This window comes from Limanda limanda, chromosome 14 (genome assembly GCF_963576545.1).
Source record: "Limanda limanda chromosome 14, fLimLim1.1, whole genome shotgun sequence".
In the NCBI taxonomy this organism is placed as follows: Eukaryota; Metazoa; Chordata; class Actinopteri; order Pleuronectiformes; family Pleuronectidae; genus Limanda; species Limanda limanda.
This window is the reverse complement of record NC_083649.1, coordinates 22277400-22303771: the sequence shown is the minus strand read 5'-3', so window position 1 is coordinate 22303771 and position 26372 is coordinate 22277400. Positions and strand designations below refer to the sequence as shown.

Sequence of the window (26372 nt, the reverse complement as noted above, 5' to 3'; positions counted from 1 at the left end):
ATCCAGTGACGTCCACCAGAACCGGCGCCGCACCACGTCCTTGGTCCGTTGGATCCCTGGATGACAGGTAAGTTGAGTGCTGTGGGCCCATTGTAGAACCTCGGACCGGAGGTCAGGCGGGACGAACAGACAGTTGGGAGGGCAAGCACTAGGTCCGGGCTGGTCTTGGGCGGCGACCCTGACCTTCTCCTCTATCTCCCAGGTGAGTGTGGCCACCAGACGGGAAGAAGGCAGGATAGTGTCTGGGTCGGTCCTGTCCCCCTCCTTTTCCGAGAACTGACGGGACAGGGCATCGGGCTTGACGTTGCGGGACCCCGGTCGATAGGAGAGGGAAAAGTTGAAGCGGGTCAGGAAGAGTGCCCATCGAGCCTGGCGGGAGTTCAGTCTTTTGGCGGACTGGAGGTACTCAAGGTTTTTATGGTCAGTCCATACCAGAAACGGCAGTTTAGTCCCCTCGAGCCAGTGTCGCCACTCTTCTAAAGCCAACTTGACGGCGAGGAGCTCTCGGTTTCCAATGTCATAATTCCTCTCTGCCGGGGTCAAACGTCGGGAATAGAATGCGCAGGGGTGCAACCTCTGGTCGGAGGCTGCTCTCTGGGACAAGACAGCCCCCACTCCCGAGTCGGAAGCGTCCACCTCGACCACGAACTGCCGTTCAGGGTCCGGTATTTGGAGGATGGGGGCCGAGGTGAATCGTGTCTTCAGGGCCAGAAAAGAGTCATTGGCGGCCGTGGACCAGAGAAACGGAACCTTGGAGGAGGTAAGAGCTGTGAGGGGGGCCGCCACCGAACTGTAGCCCCTGATGAACTTCCGGTAGAAGTTGGCGAAGCCCAGGAAACGTTGCAGCTGCTTGCGGGAATCAGGGGCGGGCCAAGTGGTGACGGCAGAAACCTTGGCTGAGTCCATCTCCACGGTCCCTCTCCCTACGACGTACCCCAAGAAGGAGACAGACGAGACGTGAAACTCACACTTCTCGGCCTTGATGAACAGGGAGTTTTCCAGCAGACGTTGGAGGACCTTCTGGACGTGATGTACATGTTCCTCTCTGGAGCGGGAGAAGATCAGAATGTCATCAAGGTACACGAAGACGACCTTGTTGAGCATGTCCCTGAGCACGTCGTTGACCAGAGCCTGGAAGACAGCAGGAGCGTTGGTGAGGCCGAAGGGCATCACCAGGTACTCGTAGTGACCAGTGGGGGTATTGAACGCCGTCTTCCACTCGTCCCCCTCGCGGATCCGGACCAGGTGGTAGGCGTTGCGCAGGTCAAGCTTGGTGAATATGGTGGCCCCCTCTAGGAGCTCGAAAGCTGAGGAGATGAGAGGCAGGGGGTACCGGTTCTTGATGGTAATGTCATTCAATCCACGATAATCAATGCAGGGGCGGAGTGTCTTGTCTTTCTTCTCCACGAAGAAGAAACCTGCTCCAGCCGGAGACGAGGAAGGGCGGATGATGCCTGCCGCTAGACCGTCATTGATATATGTCTCCATCGCCCCCCTCTCAGGAACGGACAGGGAATACAGGCGTCCTCTGGGGGGCGTGGCACCGGGCTGGAGGTTGATGGCGCAGTCATAGAGCCGATGTGGGGGCAGGGAGGTTGCCTTGGCCTTACTGAAGACCTCCCTGAAGTCCAGATACTCAGCCGGGACCCCCAGCACATCGGTAGAAGAACTGGTCGTGGCAGAAGGTCGTGGTGTGGCGGCTTGCTTGAGGCAGACCTGGTGACACGATGAACTCCACCCCAGGATCGCCCCTGTGGTCCAATCAAGGTGTGGATTGTGACGTCGGAGCCATGGGAACCCCAGAAGGAGAGGATGACGAGGAGAGTGCAGGATGTGAAACTGGAGTGTTTCATGGTGGTTCCCGGAAATTAACATCCGTATAGGCACTGTCAGGTGGGTCACAGTTCCCAGAAGTCGGCCATCCAGAGCGTTGGTGGAAACTGGAACTGGCAGGGGAATCTGACCGACACCCAGCTGCAGAGCTAGGTTAGAGTCCATAATGTTGGCATCAGAGCCAGAGTCAATGAGGGTGGCGAGGGTCTGGGATCCCTCAGGCAGTAGCAGGCGGACCTGGCACAGGGATCGTGGGCTGGAGGAGGAGCTAGATGTATGACTCACCAGGAACTCCTTCCTTCCTGATGAGCCCGACCTTTTAGCGGGCACCTGGAAATAAAGTGTCCCGCTTGGCCACAATACAGGCAGAGGCTCCCCTCGCGGCGTCTCCTCCTCTCTTCTGGAGTTAGACTGGCCCGACCCACCTGCATGGGTTCAGGCTCCCCTGAATACCGGCAGCCAGAAAGCATCGATACGTCGGAAGCCGCTGGTGAAGGGGCGGGCTGGCGTCGTCCTGCGAGCCCCTGATGTCTCTCCCGCTGTCTCGCTTGAATGCGACGGTCGATGCGGGACGCCAGCTCGATGATGCCGTCGACAGTGGTGGGAAGATCGTACGAAATCAGTTCGTCTTTAATGTAGTCAGCGAGCCCCATCAGGAATGCGTCGCACTGGGCAGCCTGGTTCCACTCACTGGAGCTAGCCTGGGTGCGGAAGTGGATGGAGTAATCGGCCACTGAACGAGACCCTTGCTTCAGACCTAGAAGCCCTCCAGAAGCGTCCGGACCTCGGGAAGCTTCTCCGAACACTTTGCGGAGCTCAGCGGCGAAGGCTTGGAAAGTGGAGCACGCTGGAGTGCGACGCTCCCACTCGGCTGTTCCCCACAGCCGAGCGCGCCCAGTCAGATGATTCACGGTGAACGCCACCCTGGCGTCTTCCGAAGCGAAGGTGTGGGGCTGGAGGGCAAACAGGATGGAACAGTTCGTGAGGAACGGGCGGCAGCCCTCCGCGTCCCCGGCGTAGCGTTCAGGAACCCCCACACGAGGCTCCGAGGCGGAAGCAGAGGCAGCCGGGACTGGTAGAGGCTGGACTGGTTCTGGAGGCAGAGGGACAACTTGAGCAAAAGCTGCGGCGAGTTGTTGGACCTGCGAGGCTAGCAAGGTAACCGCCTGCTCCTGCTTAGTCACCGCCAGTTGAACATCTGCTGAGTTCGAAAGCAGCAGCGCCTCGTGTTGCTGGAGCATCGCCTCTACCTTCTCCAGGCGATCCATCGGTGTGTGCGCTGGGTCCATGTCTGGCCAGATTGTACTGTCACGGGTATGGTGAGGACCCAAATGCAGCACAGGCAGACGAGATCTTAATTGGTAATGAACTTTATTTTTCACTGCAGTCTTAAACAGTTCTTAACAGTGGCAGGGTGAAAAGTCTTTGTTCCCAGTGATCTTCAGCGAGATCTGGCAAGGAGTGAGTCTGGTGTTGCTGAGTGGAGGCAAGGTCCACAGCAGGAGGATTACCTAGATGCAGACAGGTTCAGTGGTGAGCTGTGTAGCAGGCCGGAGCAGGTAGCAAGCAGGTAGCAAGCAGGTAGCAGGCAGATAGCAGGTAGATAGCAGGTAGCAGGCCGGAGCAGGTAGCAGGCAGGTAGCAGGCAGATAACAGGTAGCAGGCCGGAGAGAGAAATGCTGGAGGTCAGGCATTTACGCAAGACAATCTGGCACTGAAGCAGAGACAGGAGCAGGCTTATATGCAGCCAGGGCTGTCACAGGTGTGGAGAGTTGGCCTGATGAGGGGGCGTGGCTAACAGGTAGAGTGGAGCAGAGACAGAGGAGTGGAAAAATACCAGCAGACAGGAGATGAGCAGACTGTGACAATCTCCAACCGGAAAAAAACGAAGTAGGTATAATATTACTACCACGAGGCACGTTATAGTCTCCCTCAGGTAGATAGGGCAATTAGTAATTGATAACTGTGGTTTGTATCTGCAGAGAACAACAAAAGCAAGATTCAGCCCATTATGAGTTCATTGAAAAGGCACAAGCATCAGCAGTGAGCAAAACTGGGACAGAATACATATAAAAGGTTCCCAGATAATAATGGGAAAATAATAGCAGACCAGATTGTTCTTATGCTTTAGACTGTATCTTACCCCAAAATCCACTCATTAAATTTCAACTAATAATATCTGGGTATGATCCAAGTGGCATAATATTAATGTTGAACCGTCTGCTGGTTTTAATTACTCTTAACATTAAGTATTTTAAGATGATTAAATTGCTTTTCGCTCTTACTCTGTTCAGTTTTGAGTGATTTTGAGTCGAAAGCTGCAGGATAACAAGTTTTCTTTTACATCAACTGTTTACTTTTCTTGACACCCTAACTTGACAGAAGTCATTAGTAATTTTTGGTGAAACTGGTAGAAACACAAGCTACAAATCAAAAACACGTGTTTCCTGACTGCGATCCCGATGGGGTCAAGCAGTGCAGGAGACTACCCCAACCTTCAAAATCTCACCTCAACTCGCCAAAATCCCACCTGAGAGTCTGTTAAGATGAAAAAAATGACTGAGGAACTCCCTCTGGATTTATTGAAACACACAAAAAGGCTAGAGAAAAGCGCTGGGTTTGTTAGCCTGAGACACACATCTGTCAACACTCGGGCAAAGATAGTGGGGGGGAGAGGAAGCTGTGCTGGAACATTGTGGTTGTGTGGGCAACATGCAAGGTAAATACCAGCCCTCACTATGTCCTTTTCTTAAGCTGGATGTACTTTAGCGGTCAAGGTTACCCCCACATGGGAATATTTCACTTCATGAACCTTTGGTGCTCCCGTAAGTACTCCACTTTCACAGCCTGCACCTGCTCCCTGACCTCTTCTTTTACAGGGAGTAACACAGTATAACAAAAGCACGAAAGGGAGGACTCCAGCATGCATATCTGCAGAGCCTCTTCCTGGCCCCCACAAAGTACAGACAAATGTGTGATAAACTACATCTAGGCCTACATGAACTCCAGGATGTGTCTTATTAATATTTACAGTGTGCAAGCTGCATCAGCAGCAGCAGGAGAAGCATGTTATAGGACAATTATACATGACATTAAATCCCATTAGTGTGCTGTAATGTAGAGGATGGGAGAGTATGTTTAAATAAGTTAGTATATGTATTCGTATATTCTGTCCCTTGTGGTCCAATACGTCGAGAATTTGTACTTTGACTTCAGCAGATGAGATCTAAAGCAATCAGAAATAATCACAACGAACAGCAGACAAAGCTTTTTATAGCATAAATCTATAGCTGCAAAATTTAGTTTAAAAATCTGCAATCATTATTTTTTTTCGTTTATTTTAGCCCAAATGCAAAACATTTGCTGCTTCCAGCTCCTAAAATGTGAGGATAGTAAACAAATGTCTCTGGGGTTCAAAATAAGACATGTGAAAACATCACTCTGGGATCTGGGAAACTGAGCGGGACTTGTTTCACAGTTTTGACTTTGACATCCTTAGGTCTAAATGATTTATAAATAGTGAAAACAACTGTTAGTGTCTGTGCTAGAAGCATAAATCACAGCAAGCTTTGCAATTCTAACATTTTAACAACTGGAAGTTCAAAACTGTAAATGTCCCAGTAGATGAAGGCTACAGGGGAAAGGTCACATATTGCTCTTTAAATCAAGGCAGATTTATCCTCAGGTGACCAAGAGAGTGTTCAGTGCCTGTCATATTTTAGAACTACAGAGAAAGGTAAAGTTAAAGGCATTTAGGACTAAGTCATTGTTTAGACATTGGGTTGTCATTGAACTGTAAATATAGACAATAATTTATCTCCCTCTCACACACACACACACACACACACACACACACACACACACACACACACACACACACACAAACACACAGAAGGAGAGTAAACTGAAAACACCTGAACAAACATTCCAGGTAAAATATCTGTCGTAAAAAAACAACAACAACCACACTTTGCTTGAAATCTACAATATCAATGCAAGTATACAAATCAGGACTGTACTAAATAATGAGTCTGAGTCAACAGCTTGGACTGACTTACTTCTGCCTTTTTGGAAAACACTGAATGGCAGCAGAAGTGAAGATCTGATGCAAGCCTTCACTTCCATTCAGCACTGGACCTGAGCAGGTTGGAGTGAAGTCACACTATTCTACAAATTGCTTTTCTCAGTTATAACCCTTTATTTGATTTACATCACGATTAGTTTTGAAGCTGATTGTAAGTTGATTAAGGACCAGTTACCCTGTAATGCTCCAGTAAACTATTTGGGGTAAAGGTAAAGTTGGTGTGAGTTGACAGGACTCAATTGCCGAAGTGGGATAGTTGTAGCAGTTAGGACAGAGGTTAGGGTGTGTGCATGTACCACACTACCAATAAATTAGGTTTTTTGACTCTTTCACAACCCCACACGACACACATGCATTAAAACTGAAGAAAAACAGGTCTCGTTCATCATGTGGAAACTATAATAAAAAAGGAAAGACTGAAGAAGGGGAGGTGGAGGAGACAACACTCCACGAATTACACCCAGCCACACTGTGCTATGTTATTTCGGGTGAGAGGGATACAATTTATATATCCAGATGAACTTGAACTATCTAACGTTCATCTGATGGTCTGTGTGTGATTAGACTGGTCTGACTGGAGTGGTCTGCCTGTCACAGTGGTTGTACAGCTACGATAAAAGCTTCTTCAAACACCTTGGGCCCCCTGACCAGCCCTGACTGACAGCTGAGGTGGGCCCCGGCTTTAAGTGACAACACTGGGGTCTGAAGTGCAGTCGCTTAATTTCTCACGAATTGACTGTGAGTGTTGTCAAGAGTAAGAGCCAGCATCAGGCTCGACAGAGAGGATGCTGTCTGTCTTTCATTTGCCGGCCTCAAGCAGAGACTGCAGAGGAATGAGTTTAACTGCCATGCAGGCCGGTCGTCCAACCCCCTGCCCTCCTCCTGTCCTCCCATGGAGAACAATGACACTTCTAAAGAAAGGGTTTCTCAGTGTAGAGGAAGCAGAGAGTGTGTTTTCAAAGACACATTTGCCTAGGCTTGTTATACAGTATCAGGGACTTCTGCTCAAGACAAGCAGTTGTAGGAGGGAACATGGTAAACTGTCGTAAGAAGCAGATGAAGACAGGGGCGGGTGGATGCGTGTGGTTAGAATGGCAGGGGTGTGAAACTCTTCTATATGAGTATGACAACCACTAGATAACCAACAGAACATTTAAACATCTGTAAATATCAAGTATATGTTGTACCTCCTAAACTGTATCTTCACAATGCATAAGCATTATATCTGTATTTTGCTTTTTACTGCTGTTGATAATAATAATGTTATGTCCCAGCCTTACTTTATACATCATTTTAAGTACAGATTGTAGGGGTCTTATTTTCAAAATTGGTTGTAGATGTAAGATATTTATGTATGTATTTATATATATATATATATATACTGTATATGTAATAGAAGACCATGAAATGTGGCATTTTATTTTTGAAGGACTTTTTGAGCAGAGGGCCTTCAACAGGTCATTGTGAAAATGGGCTTTATAAATACAATTTGAGATCTCTCTCTCTCTCTCTCTCTCTCTCTCTCTCTCTCTCTCTCTCTCTCTCTCTCTCTCTCTCTCTCTCTCTCTCTCTCTCTCACACACACACACACACAAGCACACAAGTATAAATAGCCTAGTGAAGCTATGCAGAGATGTAGGAGACTGACCCATTCGTGTTGCTGTAGTAATTATGCCACTCAGTTTTGCTGTTAACATGAATATACTAAACAGTGCTTTTAAAAACACATATACACACTAATTACACACAGCCTTGTCATGCCGCCACATACGTTAAAATGTTAACCGACACAAAGACCACAGAACAAGGCATCACGATTGGATTTGATTTGATCCAGAGCTATAAACCCACCGCTGTGACAGCGACAATTATCATCCCCACAGCTGAGGCCCCCACCACAATGGATTTAGCATCTTATCTGACAATCAGGACATTGCTTTTCTTCGAATCTCTTATTGGCTTAGTGGATAAGCCTATTAAGGGTGACCCGCAGAGCTGAAGGAGCTGAACGTTATATTACATTTTCACTGCAGATTGAAAAGCATGTAAGGTATCTTCCATTCTGACAAAACAGGGTTTCATACCAAATATTTACACACACAACATAAGCAGCAGTGGAGATCTGGTATAAGTGCTTTTAGGTTAATCTCATTACATGTGGCCGTCCGCATGTTGACGTAAAGAGTTTAGTTTAGGTAAGACACTGATGCTGAATGATAATAGAGCCTGTGGCCGGCCTGGGGCAGGATTCTCCACCGGGGCAGGTGGAGCGAGACTCTACCCAGTGAGATGATTCAGAGAGCCACAGGCCAGAGCCCTGCGGTTGACAGGCTGGCCTGGTTAGAGCTTTTCAAGGAAGTGTTTTTAAACCCGGGGGCTAGACACCACTCAGTAGTCTCCACAGCAATTACTCCTCAGCACTAGGACTAAGACCAAACACCACTGTCTTTTCCTCCCATGTTTTATGTGTGACTGATGAATGGGGACAGCTGTGAGCTGGTGGCAGGCTTTCACTTGTTTTCACATGGATGATCTGTAAAGAATACTGTCATGCAAGTGCAGCAGATATTCAACAAGACTGAAACCAAACCATACGCATTCACATGGGCTGTGTCTATATCATTATGCAAAATACAAACAACAAAAACTATCGCAGTGTTAAAAGAGAACAAAAGCTTATTAATATTATTTCCAAAGGATATTGATAAAAGGTGTGTGTGTTCATGCGGTTGTGGATTGTATTGATAGCTAGCAAGGCTTGAACGCTTGTTTTGTTGCGTGTTCCTGTAATGCCTTAACGCAAAGGATACGTGTGAGACCAGTGTAGATGACACAATGCATCCCATGCATCCCAATGCCCATTACAGTACGCTGCCTTAATGTGAGCCAAGACAACAACACAACCTGCTGACTGCATGTGATGCTAAGATCACATTTTGTGGAATGTTCATTTAATAAACTGTAGAGGTTTAAATAGAGATATCACCATGCAAAGTACTTACAATAAACTAAATACACATTCTTGTATTTGTGACATTTGCAAGACCATTTAAAAGTCGACGTTACAGAGAGAGACACAGAGAGCACAAAGGCTAAGAAACACAATAATAAATCTTAAGTATTACCAGCAAATAAACTAAATCTGCACTGTGCAAGTTTAATATTTTCCTTTTCACTTGTAAACTTTTTCCTGTAAAAGCTCTCATTTCCTATGAAATATTTACGGCCTTCATCCGTTCCATATAAATATGAACTGTACTTCTCTGTAAGGAGTTTTGTTCTTCAGGCCCTGGACTTTAACACATTCCATTTAATCTCAAGTTGATTCTTGAGTGCCAAGTCTCAGCTTTAACTTTCTGCATGTGGTAAATATAGACACATAGTGACCAGAGTTTCAGGGTTCAAAAATAATTGGACAGATAAAATGAAATCAAACGAAATCTTATTTACAATTCTGTGAACAATCCTTTCCACAGCTGCAATCTTTCCTTCCTCAAGTCTTTGACCCACAGACAATGTTGTATCTTCGCTGGTGATCTTTCTAAGAGGACCCCCACCCCCCACTGATGCAAACATAGTCAAAAAGGAAGATTGTATTGACTCATGAGTTGATGTGAAATCTTACTAAATTTGAATGTGCAGCTCTAACAATTAAAAAAGTAATAATGACCCTGCGTTTTAGAATAAGCTGTTTCTTTCAGTGGCAGTTTTTCCACACAGACATACTACAATACCTTATAAAGTGACTCAAGACGTAAAAACACCACTGCACCCACATATCTGAGAAACAGACAGGGTGAGACTGACAGCCAGCCAGCAGCCAGACGGACCAACAGACAGAAAGGCAGGTGGTTGGACTTGGATTTGAGGGTGGGGCCGACCTGAGCGCTCCTCGCTTGTCCCCACACGCTCCTCGTCTCCCAACTCCCCCAGTGCCAGGGAGCAGATGGGCCTCACAGCACGCCCCTCTGTTCACCAGAGCCATCGTACAAAGCCACACACACCACAGGCCACCACTCCAACATCAGTGAGCAGACCAGAGCTTTACCACAAAACACACACCGGTGCTGAAAACCTCCATGTTCTCTACAGTACTGCCAGACAGCAGACATGTGAACCTCCACACTGTATATGTCATTTTGAATCCAGTTCAATAACAGTGTATTAATATCTAAATGGTATGATGATTTCCTTATGTTTCAAATCTGTTCACAGATATCTCACTTGAAACTCATGAATAGGCAAAAGACATCAAATGCTTTTCCATCACATTGAGTAGATGATTACTTTACTTGGTGGAGTCTGTTGTTTTTACATTCCTTTTAAGCTTCTGAAAACAATTTTAAACTGCAGTCTGATGCAATGATTGTGTGAGTGTTCATACGCTCTGCTGTATTCCGACAAGAGACCTAAAGTAACACTTTGTGTCTTTTGCAAGGAAATGCAATATATTCCCTGATATTCTCTTCTATGTCTGTTTGACAAAGGTTCATATAAACACACAACAATCCTGTATTAAATGCCATCTGTTTTTAGTCACTGTTGAGTTTTACAACCATGCACACAAAGAAATCGAATACACAAAATATAACACTAAATTATTCTCCTTCACACCTACTGTATGCCAATAAATAAGATAGGACAGATAACTGTAGACAGTCTTTTATTAGTCCCACTATGGGGAAATAAACAATAGATGGAATAAATCAATCTGGTTCAGTAATTTAACACACACCGATGTATAAAAACTTGAAAAGGATGGGAGTTATAGAGTCATATAACCTTAAGGCTTGCTACTATACTGTCATCCATCTCCATTGAAGCTCTCTCTATCTAAACCCTATTTTCACTGTTCGCCGATATGTCATAAACATTTCTCTATTTTCCCCCTTGAGCTAACAATATCTCATAGTTCAGTACATTGGGTCAGTGCCAGGGATCGAAAACATTTGCTAGGTTGGCTGGAGGATGAGGAAAAAGACGGGGGGGAAGAAAAATAACCTCTTGCTTTTTTTTTATGACCAAATGCTCTTTCCTTCTTCCTCCCTCATTCAGATAAAGACTAAGCTAAAACAAAAGTGCTGATAACAGAATACTCGCTCCAGACTGCAGCATTTCTGAATGGAGAATTAAACCCCAAGACAAGACCTCTGACATTTTAACCGTAACCTTGTGGGAGGACAGTGCTTCACATTAATTTATAGTTAAGCTAAAGAAAAGATAATAGTTGTCTTACATAACTCTGCCACTTGTTTCTCATCAGAGAGGACAAAAAGGGGCAGTGTAGGGCACAGATGATTATCTTTTCAATTATGCCCATGTCATGAAGCGTGACAGATTGGGGCATTATAGAGCACCAATGTCTATCGGCATCTTGTAGGGAACAGAAAAATCTTTTTTTTTCCCCAGAAAGGTAACCATCACAGTCTGAGCATCAGTTGCACTACAAGACAACAATAATAGATTTTTCATGTAAGTTTCATGTAGTAAGTTGTGATGTCTTTGTTTCTCAAACACTCTATTATATATGTACAGAGTTTTTGAAAGTCTGCACTTTGCAAGAGATATGCAAAAATTGCTATTTTTGTGACAAAGCAATGTTTGCGTGTGGACGACCAAAAAAAGACTTCTCGCCCAAAGCAGTGGGGAAGTTTGTTTTGCAAAATATCCACAATAGTGAGGCCAAGGGGTTAAGGTAATCATGGTAGTTAAGCTCTCACTAGTGACTAAGCTAAACCTCCTTATACTTAAGCCATGGGTGTTGTTGCTGTCATGTCAACACCACCTGATGTGTGTGGAGGTTTATGATGATATATTGTTTGTGTGTCACCACCTGATGTGGGTGAGTAGGTGAGGGAGGTGACAAAGAGGGTTGGTGAGAATGTGTTGGTGATGTTTGCGTGCGCACCCCCACTCAGGGGATCACACAGACACACACACACACACACACACCGACACACACCGACACACACATTTAACAGCACAAAGCTTATTTTAATAAAAGATGCTGATGCTTTTGTTATTATTGATGCATTATTAATCTCAAGTATGAAGTACATGCCTCTTTGCAACCTGGTCTGTAACTGTAGCCATCGCACCAGTAGAAAGATAACCTTGAAACTGGCAGGTAGCACCATCTGTCCATTAGTCAGTGCAGGGACAGACATAACATGCAGGCAGTAGTGGTGACCTTCTCGACAGAGGGCTGCTGCAAAGGCTTCAGGCTACTGTTCGCTGCATTCACACGAACACTGTTTATTCTCTGTCAAGTGACTTGTTAAATATAGGAATCTTTAAAAGCAGTTGGGACAACAATTCACATAACTAATGACCATGGGCTGAAGGATTTTCTATTCATCTTGAACAGCCACAACAAGAACAAAGATGCCTTGATCAATATTGCCTCCACCAACATATAATGTAATGTTTAGGTATCACAGTTTTTTGAAATAATTTATTTGAATATAATCCATAGATTATAGCAGATTTTGAACAAAATGTCTCTAAACAACAATCATATATCCAGCCAAATTTAGAAAAAGCAAGAAACCAAGTAATCTAATTGGATAGTTGTTGTGCTACAACCTACAAATTTGTGACTAACATCACAAAAGCTAAAATAAAATCAACAAATACCACCACACATACTGCTCAGATAAAACCCCTGTGGATTCAACAGTGAATATTTAACCGAATGGTGTGCCTGTGCCTTTGTGTTTCCCTACTGCCCCTGCTGTGACCCACACAAATATGTCCTTCAGTATGCAGCTCAAGAAGACCGACCCTCTATCGGAGAAAAGGATGCGCAGGAGCTCAGAGCTGTGGACGTGTTTGTAAAAACTCTAGGTGCTGCTGTTAGAAATAGTCCTTGCTGGTGGAGATACACCACTGCATCAGTGTACCATAAATATTCATTAGTGGTCTTGTCACCTTGCGACAGACAAAAATATACGCAGACATACGCTGATATACACTCACATACCCTTGAAGCTATATTTCACACTGACAAGAGCATTTTAACTTTACTGTAGCCACACTGTTTGTTTCAGTTACAACTAGATTTTTTTTAAATTTGTGAGGTAATTTCAATGCATTGACATTTAGCTGAAACTGGTGCCTTTACAACCACAGAGCAGGAAAGTGTAAAGATGTGTTCTGGTTATTTTTAGTTGATACAACTTTTGTTCCAACTATGTTTTGACGTAAACCATCTGTAGAAAATTCCATAACATTATCTCTTTAGCGAAGATCACATATCATGATGTCATCTTCTCAGTTGCTTAAATTCCTACTTAATGAAATACAGAAATGCCATCCAGATGAATATTTCTTCGTTTTTGTTTCTGTACTATGCTTTCCCCTTATGCTTGTTTGTAATAACAATAATACAGCTTCTACATCAAATGTGACCATGTATCAAAACTTTAGAGAATACTTGAAAATATTACAGTGAGTCACTCCTAAAAGCCCAAAGTGGGACCAAGAGCTTATATCCCACCAACATAAAAGCTGTAAACCATAATGTTAGTTATCATGTAAGTTACTGCAAATGCCAGAACAGAGACAAAATGCAAACTTAACATTATATAACACATATGTAAATGTGATGAAACTCTGAGACAATTTCTCAATCAAGTAAATGGGAAAGAAACAGCAGCATATGGAGCAATGAAAAGGCTCCAAATATTTAACTTCCGAGATGCATATTTAACAGATCGACTAAGAACGAGCTGCTACATTTTTATTACCAAACATCTGCAGGCAGCTCACATCCAGTGCCTGTAAACTGTTTAGTGTTTGGCGTCTAGGCTCCAACTTAATCACACCCCCATATGATTACACAGGAATGATGGGAGTGATGAGCAAATACTAGGCCGGAGCCTACAGGTGGATGCTGGGGTGGTGGAGGGGCTGAAGCAACTGGTAAGTACAAGCAAAGAGGGTGATGGAAAATGTCTCTCTGCTTAACTACACCCCCTAATAAGCTGAGTGTGTATTATAGATGGTTCGGAGAGTGAGGTATGTCGGAGAGTGAGGTATGTCACATGATGTATTTCACATGATCGGAGAAGCGCAGCTCGAGTTGAACCAGTTTGCAGGATTCGCTTCATTTCTCAATAAGCGATAGAAAGATAAGATATCTTGAACTCACCACTGACTGCTTCTTGTTCAGGTGTTTCTTCTTCCTCTTGCCTTGTGTGTGTGCCAGGCGGGGGTTGTTCTCCTGGTCTGAAAGCTTGTGGTGATGGCGATTGCTCTTGCAGGTCTCCAGGCTCCGGCCGTTGGGGACCCTGGCAGGCTTTTTCTTATGCAGGGGCCCTGCCTGGGTGTCACTACACTCCTCAGGCTTCAGTGTTTTCTAAAGAGGAAAAAGCACATGAGAAAGCTTTGATTAGAACCAAAACAAACACTTGGAAACATTCAAGGACTCTGCAACCATACAATCGATAATCAAATAATTGTTTCAATAAGTGTCAATACCTGACAAGAGCTGACCATGAACAAGCTCAGGGGTTCAAAAAATAATTGTAAATAGACTAGCAAGATACAGACTGGTATCACAAGATAGTCTTTGTCAAAAATGAGAGTGAAATGAGACCATAACAGGATTTCAAAACAGTGAGGAAGCAATAACCTGGTCTTTGACCAGTAGGGCATCAGAATGCCACAAACCAGTTCTAATTATTGATTGAACGCTGGATACAAAAAAAGTTGAAATATCTTTTAAAAATGCTTTTAAAAAGGTCATTGAGAGAAAATTGTATTCAGTTAATAAATAACCTGATGGTCCTTACTGCATAATAAAATAAACTGAAAATCTCTTATAAATCTCAGATATTTTCTGAATAACAGCCCTCACCTGAATGGGGAGGCTGCTGAATGAGAACAGATGTTATGGTTCTAAAAAGGTTCCTGAGGATGAGCAGTGTCAAGTATTCATTCCGTCTTTTACAGTGCTATTAAGCAGTTTATAATAAATCTTTCAAAGGCTCAGAATGAACTCTCTATTTAGTAATTCATCTTGAAGGACTATACGCCTCCACTCTTTTCGAAATGTATGTATTTGGTCAGTAATCAAGGGCAACGTTTTATCCAAGCAACCCTGGGCAATTTCAAGAGAAGCTTTAGTGTTGAGTGTTGCAGCGAACTGCTGCATAAATCCCAAGGCAAGTTCATCTAATGGATCTGGGGGTCGAGGGGGTCAAGTGACTAAGAAGTCTGATACATGTAACAGACATTCCCAGCTGGTTGATAGGAGGTTGATTACAAAGATAGTGCCTGGCAAGGAATATTAAAGATAACAACCATTGAAGACATTCATTCATAAAAGCGATTTACAGATTATTGACAATAATTAAATTGTTTAAGATTGATCGAGCTCTGATACTCACACTAGAGTAATAACTGACATGAGTAAGCATGGAAAGAACCTTGGTGATCCTCAAGGTTTAACAGACTTTGTTCCAGGCAGCCTTACCGTATAATGTGCTGGTATAAATGACACCTCAGGACAAAGTCTCCAGTGTCAGAATTGATCAGTAAAGAATTCCAGCAAGATTTGGTGAAATGTGAAGAAAATGGCAGAGACCCACAAGATTGGGTTCAGGGTAGTTGAATGTAATATGGAAAATTGGGGTCACCAGGGCTCTGAGGTGTATTCACTCAGCAGCTAGCTGAAGTGACCCAAACCGCCAGCAACCGTAAAGATATACTCTTCATACTGGACTTTAAACTGTAGATGAATAATAAAGCCATGGGGATATCACTGGTCCCAAGATAAAGAACGAGCTTCTTCAAGTCTCTGTGATCTTGTATTATTAATTCACAGGTTATGTCCTGAACCCTGGGAACAAGAAATCAGTTATTTCATCTTCTTTAACCTGACTCTCCAATTTGTGATTTTCTCAGAGTTTCCTCACCCAATCTCTTGTCCATGGCTGAACGCAGGACTTTTACTTGTAGTGAAGTAAATTTACGTTGTGGAAATTGCTAATTTTACCTAAGTAAAATACCTGATTACACCTTCTGCATCCAGCCACACTTTAGACATTTCATTTAGCTGACGCTTTTATCCAAAGCAACTTACAATAAGTGCATTAAACCATGAGGGTACAAACCAGAGCAACCAGAATCAAGAAAGTACACATCTACTCTTTTACTTCAGCGTGAGGGAAAACCTTCAGGAGTGGTTTATATGGGTTCAGTAGGAACTAAACGATCCTCGAACCAAAACAGAAGTCGCCATCCAGACGCGATACACACTTCCAAATTTCCAAAACAAACAAACAAACAAATGGAGAACTGTTACAGCCCGAGTGTTCAGCAGTAGTTGAGTTAGACTAGGCAAAAATTGTGCCTCAGTCAAATTCATCCCACAGCCCAGAGCCCACAGAAACCACTGTGTTCCTCAGAGCTGGTGTGCAGTACACGAAAGGAATAACGTCTACACAGTTTTCCATAATAATAGTGGTAATAATATTAACAGAGAAGAAAATCCACCATATCTCAAGCACCAGAGGGTTCGTCGTTGATGGACGACCTTGAAGCGACCTCAGTAGGCCTGTCGAGAATGACTTTACCAGTGTTACAGATATGCGCTGCTGTCAGGAGGATGAGTTTAATGAGTGTGCAACTGACACTGACTCACCAAACCATTTCTAAAGGTCCCCATTCACACAGGGAAAAAACTAGTGCATGCATCAACTAATCTCATTTGCCTTTTCCACACACCCTCATCCAAGGCAAATAATACAACATGACATGCATTGTCAGTGCACAGAATAAGTGACAAAGTTATGATGGGGCTGAGAGAGGCTCCATTGTGTCTGCCCCCCCCTCGTGCTTCTAAGCCTCCAAACCAACTGATTGCTCGGAATAAATCATGCACAATATATTTTGTCTGCTCACTGAACAATACCAGGAAAATTCCTCATTTTAGCACCTGACGATACTGAAAGGCAAGACATTTATCAATATGACTCACTCTCTGCTGGCTTTCATTACCTTTTCTGTTGAGGTATTATCGGGCATACCTATTTTTTAACTTGTTTTATTTTCACAAAAATCGTACAATGTATCACATCCAATTTAAGATAAAACCATGATACTTTCAAACCTTAAGCTAGTTTGAAATCAATATAAATGTTATGTTTCAGACAAAAATGATTTACTGACTTAAGGGTAACTTCACACATTAGCTTGGGCTGAAGTATCTCTCCTGCAGAACGCAGTGTTGGGAGGCAGGGCTATGATGATGTGCTGGTTTAAGGGTTTAGTTTTAACATAGTTTAGAAAATTAGCACATCTTTCCAGATTCCAATTCATAAGCGGTCACTGGTTGCGGTGGCTACCCAACTTTGATTAGAGGGTGACCGCTTTTTAAAAATATAGAAATAAATGTCATGACGTGATAAAGTCCTAAAAGGTTGACTGTACATAAGTGCTGGTCCTGAAATGTTCACCCAGTTTATATATATATATATATTTATGTTAATAAATGTGATATTAAAACCAGCTTTAATGTATTTCATCAAAGTATAATCATAATTTAGATTCCTGCTCAAAAAACACATTTAAGCGTGAAGTATGGTCTTAAATTAAAGTCCCACTTCCCCAAAACATGTTCAGGCTATTGTTACTTCACTTAGATGTTTGATCTTCACTGTGCAGCATGGTGTTTGTGCAAAGTTTAACACGACAAGGCTCTTTTCATTTTCATCTGTGGAGGGTGTCAAGTTTCTCTGTGCTCACCTTAAAACTATATCACAATGAGGGAGAGACTGCATGAAACAATGGGAAACTCTGCTTGCCAAAAACATAACTGCTCTTCAAAAAATAAAATATAAAATAAGTCAAAGCATAAAGATGGTGACTTGAAGAGACAGAGTGAGGCCAATGGATGATTCCAGGAGGGGTTAGATAATCCCTGCATCAGTGGAGGTAATGGGATACATCTTATCCAATCAAACATTTGTCTTCTGTGTTTTTATGCTCTTCGAGTGGTAAAAACACATGCTTTGAGTGAATTAATCAGTACAATTTCACAATAACTTAATTTAGTTCTTTCTTAGGATATATTTGATGTTGCTTTTAGCTGACTCCTTTGGACAACCATCACCTCGTTTTCATTCTTCATAGAGTGTTTATACACATTTTATCCTCATTGTCTAATCATTTTGCTTTGTCTTGTGTTTGAAAACCACCCTGTAAAAAATCTCCCTTACCTCCCAGTTATGTGCCGAGCACTGTGTACTTATAAGCCTCAGTCTTTAACAGAGATCCTGCTCTTTCGCTGTTAAAGGGACCTTGGTACGCTCGCTGTGATTGTCTACAGTGAACCAAAGAAAATATATAATACAGCCACCCCTGTGTGTGAGTTCAGATAGAATGACAATGTTCAGTAATCAGAGGTGTGATGTAACACAACATCAGTGGCGCCTATTCCGCCATGACAGCTCCCCTATATAAACAGATGTTGATCCAGCTCTGTAAGTTCATACACTGGCAGTTTAATCCTGCAACAGCAATGCCAACCACTTTGTGTTTGAAACTTTAATTAGAAGAGCCAATAACAGAACAATATTCCTATGTCTACTGCAGAAGATTTAACAAGCAGGACCTTCTCTATAGTCCCTTGCAGCCTTTTGACCGTAGAGTCACATAACAGGTGAGCCAGAGAAAGGCTGACTTACTCAAAGAGTTGATTTGACAAAAACTGAACTTTCTCCAGAAGAAAATAGAGAGATGGATGTATGACAGCAGAAAACAGGAAAAGAGTGATGATGACAGACTTAGAAGAAGAGGGAGGAACACTGCATCATACCAGGAGTTCCATGAATACGTTTCTACGTGATATAACTGCAGTCAGCACCCGGCTCAAAGTACAGCTGCACTCTCTCTCTCTCACACACATACACACACACACAAATCTCTACAGTGTTCAGATAGACTGAACAATAATTGGAGATCTAATGGATGCTAATAAAGACGGTACAATCTCTCCTCGCGGGCTACTCTAGGACAACAGCCTATATTTGCTTCATCCACTTAGTTAGGTTGAACAGTGAATTGTCATTCTTTAGAGATTCCTCGACCTGATTATCACTTTTTCAGTAAGTGTGAAAAAGCCTTAAGTGTCTGCTGTGACAAATTGCAGGGTAATCCACTGCTGCTGTTTGTGGTGATGTAACCAATTACAGTTGAAATTTCAAGCCAAGGTGAGACAGTCACTCAGTCGGTTCCTTCTGCAAACCTCAGGAACATGAAGGGGGCATTATAAGAGTGATCATAAGATACTGAATATGTACATTACTTTATAATAACATTTTAGGCTATAATAAGAGCGATACACTTTGCATTTAACAAAAATCGAATTAAAACACCTGAACCTTCTGTAAATTTGTATGTGGTACTTCATACTGTATGTTCCCTGTAAATGTCTGAACACCAATTTCTTCATCATTATTATTTTAATAGACAACACTAGACACATCTATTATTGTGATTATCCTCAGAGCTCTTTTGTTTGTACAAGCAAATGTGCCTTTGGGGAAAAACACTGATTCTTTAATTTAATTAGAAATGGTGACTGTAGAGGACTGTAAATTACATGGAAATAATATTGTGCATGTAACTCAGAAAAGAGGAAGATAAGGGATGTTGATGACAGTGGAAACAAATAAAGTGAGCATTTAAAATCTCTTAATAAGAAAACTATAATTGGCGCATTTCGGTTTAATGCCTCAGCCAACCTGTAAAGTTTCCGTGTACATATATTCTGACCACTGAATATTCCCTGAAGTAGTCTTGAGATATCACATTCAAGAGGCAAACAAAGTTTTTTGAGGCCACTGTGACCTTTGACCACAGAAATCTAAATCATTAAATCAGTGAGTCCAATTGAACTGTACCAGATTTGATGAAAATGGGCAATCCTAATATATCACCTTCAAATGAACGTGAAGTCACTGTGACCGTGACTTTCAACCACCAAAATCAATCAATTTTTTATTCTTAATTAATGTTAGACCAAATTCCACAAAATTCTTGATCTTGAGATAAATTCTTGATCTTCAAGGCATTCTGGAGATATTGCGTTCACGAGAATGAACAGATGGACGGACAACCCGAAAACATAATACCTCCGGCCACTGGCTGTCACCGGCACAGAGGATTTTTAAAAATCCATTTAGTCTGAAATCATATTTTGTTCATATTGTGGTTGCTGCTCTAGTCACCTTTAACCAAGTTAGATGGTATTCAGGGACACAACAATGTTATAACAGTCCTACTATCATTTTTTTTTATGGACATAATTCCCATGCTGGACACTATTGCAGACAGTGTAAGTTATCTGTATGGAATTTAATATAATAAATAGACTAACCCCATTTTTACAAAAATGTTACAAAGATGAATTACATTTGTTTGTTACGATAAACAAACCACTCACTGTCAGCTTGTGTTCCAGGTGGCATTCTACTCAATATTTTTCAAGATAAGGCTGGAATAAAAACTCAGCACTGAGTTTAGATATGGAAAAGTACTATTTGACCAACCGTAGCAGAAACTTCTGAAGAATTACTGAACTGTAGCACTACTTTATGGATTCAACAACTAGTAGGAAAATGATAAATCCAATTTCAACTTGTAGTTAAACAGAGCAATTCTGAAACACAACTTTCTTTCTATTTTTCTTTGTAGAACAGACGGTGCAACAGCAGGAGCCACTTGTATCTGCCTACAGAGCTGTGTTAAAGTGGCTCAAGCTTCTAAGCATTAGTGTTGGCCTCTACAATACAACAAACCAACCTGGAAAACAAGCTGCCTGATGTGACTGTGGAAAACAATGTTGAAAAAACCCCATAACACTCTTGAATTGAGTCCATGTCAGGAATTTAACAATCCCTCAAACACATGAATATACATGTGCACTTCAGCACTGAACCTTTTGTTTATAGAACTCAAGTTAAGTGTTTCCTCCTCAAGCAAGCAAGAGAAAAAGACAGAAACACCAGTTCTTGAGTATAGACACAAAGGAACAAATTTTTTTAGAAAGGTCTAAACTCACAATTCTTAGGAAGTGTCTTTGCTTGTGCTGCACAAACACAATATAGCTGAAAAACTGACAGCCACAAATAATGTGTGTCACACAAAAACCATCATCCCTTTACCCGAGTCCTTGAAGTTCACATACCCCACAAATACACATTGCATTACAATAATGTAAAGATACAACATCAACCCGACAACAGCTGTTATCTGCTGGCCTGAGACATGCCACTGTTCATGGGCAGAGTAAACAATAAATACTTTTGGGGCTTTTTATGACAAAATAAAACAATTACTCTTTCAGAATTAGCAACACTAGTCTAAAACACTTCAAATAAGAAGGTTTTAAATCCTTATATTGTCCTTGTGAGCCACAGACTGTATAAAGATGGTTGACATGACAGCTCCCAAAAGTGAAGCCAAAAGGAGTTGTTCACCTCTTGGTGGCTGGCTGCTGACTTATTGTTCCTGTCATATCAAGTAATCATCACACTGTGTTCCTGACAAGTTTGGTATAAATGTCATGTTTGAAGACTGAAACAGACTAGTGATTGGTCGAGTGATTGCATCAGAGGAACGTTGGCACCACCGCTATACTCCACCATCACTCAGACACTGCTGTGTTACACAGGGCGGCATTATGCCGAATTGTTTTTGTACAAGCTAAGGCAGCATAACAAAGGATGTACTTTACAACACGGTCTCTTAATAAGGGGCTTTACTCAGAGATAATAGTGTCTCGCTTTGGCCAAGCCACCAGGAATGGCTTGCAGAGAATTCCCAAAATCCCCTCAACCATAAAACCATTAAACTAATGGAGGGTGAGTCAGTGAGAGGACTGCAGTGTCATGTGGAGAAGTCATATTTATCTCATAATGTCTAACAACAATTCTAAACTATACATTACCAGACAGACTGTAAACATGAAGCAGGAAACTATCAGTTCTTCAGATCAGTTCTTCCTTCCTAAAACCATATTCCAACATTCAGTCTACCTCATGCTGTGTCTTAGAATAGATTCCAGAGTTCACACAAAAGTACAAAGACATAAAAACACCTGCTGAGCATTTTCAGGTGTGGATTTGAGTTTCGTCAATTTCACAGTGGAGAGATGGGGGTAATAAAGCATTTCAGGTAGGTAGTAAATTATTCCCCTGACAGATATAACCAACCACAAGATGTGTTTTAGTGTCGTTTCCAACAGTAGTGGGGCCTGACAAAGTATTTCCCCCTTAAAAACGTAAGCACGCGCACACACACACACAGACACCTCACGTAGAGACAGTCAAAGACCACTAGCCAATTTCCTGACAATAATCTCAGAGTTTTCAACCCGTTCGAGTCAGTCAGGTGCATGGAAACAGACAAGGGGACATCCTGTGTGTGACGATCCGATGTCCTAGTTGTGTCTGGCTATTCAACAAACACAGATTTTCTACCTGGGAATAGCCGACGGGCCTGAAGACAGCTGGGGTAATGGGAGATCTCAGCCACAGGGTTCCCTTTGTATCTTTAATTCTTATCAGGAATCCTGGGAGAGACAAAGCAACTGATTTGCCCAAATAAAACAAAGCAGTGTGGCCCACACATATTGTATAAAAGACACAATCAAATCGCTGCATTGTGGCAACAACAATCTTAGAATATTAAATATGTCCAGAGTGACATCACAGTGAGGAAAAATACTGTTGTGGAAAATATCTTATAACATCTTACTTAGCACCAAACTTTCATTTATCAAGTGTTTGCATTTGTGACACTGGAGGGGAATCAGGCTCTCTGCGTTCTGCATAGATGCCAGCAGAATACAAGATTTAATGAAAAGCAAACAAATTCAGCATGAGCCACAAGAAACCAAAACATTTACCCTGATCAAATAAACATGAGGAACAGAGATACAGCCTGTCAGCCTGGCTTTTTTCGTGGTAATCACAGAGTAAGCAGAGTGGCCCTTTATGGCTGTGGAAAGAAGTAAACCAACAGAGTTTGAGTTGCTCTGTTACTAAATGAGAGCACCGTATTTATGTGAAACTTCATACACAGGCAACAGCTGGCAGGTCATCTGTTGTGTTGAGAAGAATAGGAATAAAAGGGTTTCAGTGGAAAGCACACAAAAGCCTGATAGCATGCACACTGGCCATGTGGTGACAACCTGAATAAGCAAATCATACTGTGAAACTAGATAAAGTGCAGACGGTCCTGATCAAATGATGAAAACAACACGGAGGACAACAATGGGCTGAAAATTATCCCAACCCGAGCAGCATAGTGGGACAGATTCCAACCTTTGAAGCTGCCTTAAATAAATTACACTTAATTGCTGACAGATGTAAAGGCAAATTAATCATTAGCTCCACCAGGCAGAGGGATTGTTTACAGGTAACGGGTTAGATATTGGGTCAGAACTGTTATTGAATTCTGTTGCTCAGTATTTTTGAAGAAAATGTACTCTCTGCAGAATGAGCCTATTGATTTAGTGGTCTAACCAACAAATAAATCATTATTAAAAAAAAATATTTTTTATGACTGGGCAAATTGAGTTGTTCATGATTAGCAAAACAATGCACCTCAATATATAAACATTTCAATTATTACCAACCATATCGGCAGGCTGATTAAAAATAAATCAGCTGATATGAGCCTTTCACAGACATATCAATATATGCGTTCATGTTTGCCGGTAGATATGCCGATCTGAAAACTTTTATTTTACAGAATAAACAATGCATAAAAATATGTGCATTTTTGAACTTTTATGTAAACAAAAAAACTAAATTTTGTAATTCCAGTTCTATTTTTTTTCCTTATTTTTTTCATTTTTAATAAATTGATGATATACTGTGAAATATAAATTAAATGATTATGTCGTTAAGGTTCAATAACGACATCTTAGGAATCATTGCCAATTTAGTTTTGGTGATGGCAACACATATATTTTTACATAACTAACTTCAAATGAAACTTTATCAATGACCTGTAGTTGTTAACATGTCTTACTAATGCACTCAGCATTGGCTGGCCCCGTTATAAACACACATCTCCCAGTGAGAGCGCCATGTCTGATGCATCACCAATGAAAATTTAGTAATTGAGTACAACAAATCCCGCACGGCCAATTTTCTTCCTACAATGTGCTCTGTCCAACCAACCATGTTCAAGAAATAAGCCTGCCGTGCCAGGTTTCGCAAACCAGATTGAGAAGACAGCCAGGAGCACTGGCTCCCTCACATGTATGCCAAACGCACACAGCAGAGAGGAACTACTACTCACTACACTGCTTGTTTTCAGCTCACTACCAATCGACAAGCTCTCCACACAGTGACAGCAAAAACAGTGTGGAGAGTGATTCTCTTGAAAACTCCAGCAAAGGCTTTAAAGAGGGAAGCCAAAGGTCTTAAGAGCGGGAAGGAAGATAACAAAGAGCTGAGAGCAGGAAACAAGTAGGAATCAAGCATTCATGACCGAGTCAGGGGGGCATGTAGTGAAAGCTATAGTAGTAGTATACTGAGATAAATGGTACTTCTGTTACCTGGAGTGATTATGCTTTAAACAAGGGTCGAGATGTCGGGTCAGAGTCATCATCCTCGTCAGTAAAAGGAGAATTCATACTATGAACTGCACTTTTGAATGTTAAATCTAAATGGGACTTTCATAAAGCCTGATAACCTTGAACTGACAAGAAACTCTTTACTAAAGGTCCCCTTACATGCTTGTTACTGAGAGCTTTTGTCAGCAGGTGGAGATGCTCAGACATTACTCACAACTTTATGAAAACACAAGACAAACTTTTTGTCAGGATAATGACAAATTACACAACGGCTGAGTTTCTCCACTGAACCGTTCCATTTGAATGTCTGAGCCACTAGAGCCACTTGATCAATCTATAAAAAATGTAAGAAAGATTTATTTTCTTGAGTGCTAGGGAATCATAACAAAAACCAGGAAAGGCACAAAGCCTTCTTCATTGCCATGGACTCAGACCAGGTGACAGCCTTGTTGAAGCATACTGAGAAGGTGTTATTGCCAGAGTGGGGAAATGATCGGGGGTCGGACTAGAGGTGGTCATCAGTCACTGTGGTTACATGTGTCCGATTGAAACCCAATTTCTGGCGTTGTCGGGTTTCAATCGAAGATCCATGTCATGTAACTCCACAAATCTAGATTTCTTGTGTCCGACTGAAGTCGGATAACCACCCCCAGATAAGTAGATCGGATTTGGCTGTATATCGGACAACGCACGCATGTAACTCTGGAAGCTAGACAACAACTGGAGAAGACGTCTTTGCGCATGCTTGAGATCCTGCCCCCCCTCCTCCCTCCCTCCCTCCCTGGCCGTGACCCGGAAGTCGACACGTAGATAAAATGTCGCTGCCCGGTGCCGGCCGGCACTCGCCATTACCATTCTAATCAAATGCGCCGTTCGCATTCGCAGTACTCCTAGAGTAAACATGCACAACATCATGTAGAGGGACGTAGCTTCACCTTGCTCTCCGTTCGTCATCTTTCTCGCATGCTGAGTTGAAGGCTGTTGTTGTTTTTGTGTTGCTAGTGGTGACGAGGTCAAGCGGAAATGGCAGGATCACAACTAGCTGTAATGAAAACAGCGCCACCTATCGTAGCGGGGTATGAAATGCTTTCGGACAAGAGTCGGATTTCTCACTGCCATGTACCCTGAGATAGAGCAGTTAACCCCCCATGGATAAAGAAACCCGATTTCGGCCGAAATCGGGTTTCTGCCATCATGTAAACGTAGTGACAGTTTGTGTAGCTGACTCAAAGGAAAGCGTTTACACTGGCAGAAGGAGCACAGCCACTACAGGGCTCACTGTGTCTGCTCAGGCTGAAATAAAAAGCAGACAGCAACACTGGCATGATAGTAAACAAAGAATGCACCATGAAGATTTATTGCAGCAAATAAACAATGTTGAATTATTCTGCCTGTTGAAAAGAACAGTATAGTGTCATTTAAACAACACTGAACAGAGCAGACTCCATTTCAGTAAGCATTGCACTAGGTACACCTGACTTAAAACAATGCAGTCTGAGGCTGCATCCATACTACTATATTTAGTTTGAAAACTAAAACGATCAATGCCCACACAATCATTCTGGATCTGAATCAGTTTCAATCCCTGTCCATACTAACACACCTGAAAATGCATATGATGTTACCACAGTTGAAGAAAGAGCTAGGCCTCTGACGAATAGCATCTGGTGTCAACAGTTGTGTAATTGTAAAATTTTGAAATTATCTTTGTTAACATCACAACAGCTGTTAACAAAGACAACAGGGTCAGCAATACTTGTAATTCATTATATATATTACGTTCTACACTGGTAGCCGAGGCTGATGTCAGATGTTCTTCCTTCATTACCGAAGAGACCCAAACACAAGCGGTTGAGT

At 42.4% G+C, this 26372-nt stretch overlaps 1 protein-coding gene across 1 annotated transcript in view; it reads right to left on the bottom strand.

Moving 5' to 3' along the window:
- auts2a (activator of transcription and developmental regulator AUTS2 a) overlaps positions 1 to 26372 on the bottom strand; it is a 291838-nt gene that overhangs the window by 207781 nt on the left and 57685 nt on the right. Inside the window, exon 2 of the mRNA XM_061086071.1 lies at positions 14077 to 14276. Within this exon, the coding sequence (XP_060942054.1) occupies positions 14077 to 14276 (200 nt within the window). The remainder of the gene's footprint in view (positions 1 to 14076; positions 14277 to 26372) is intronic.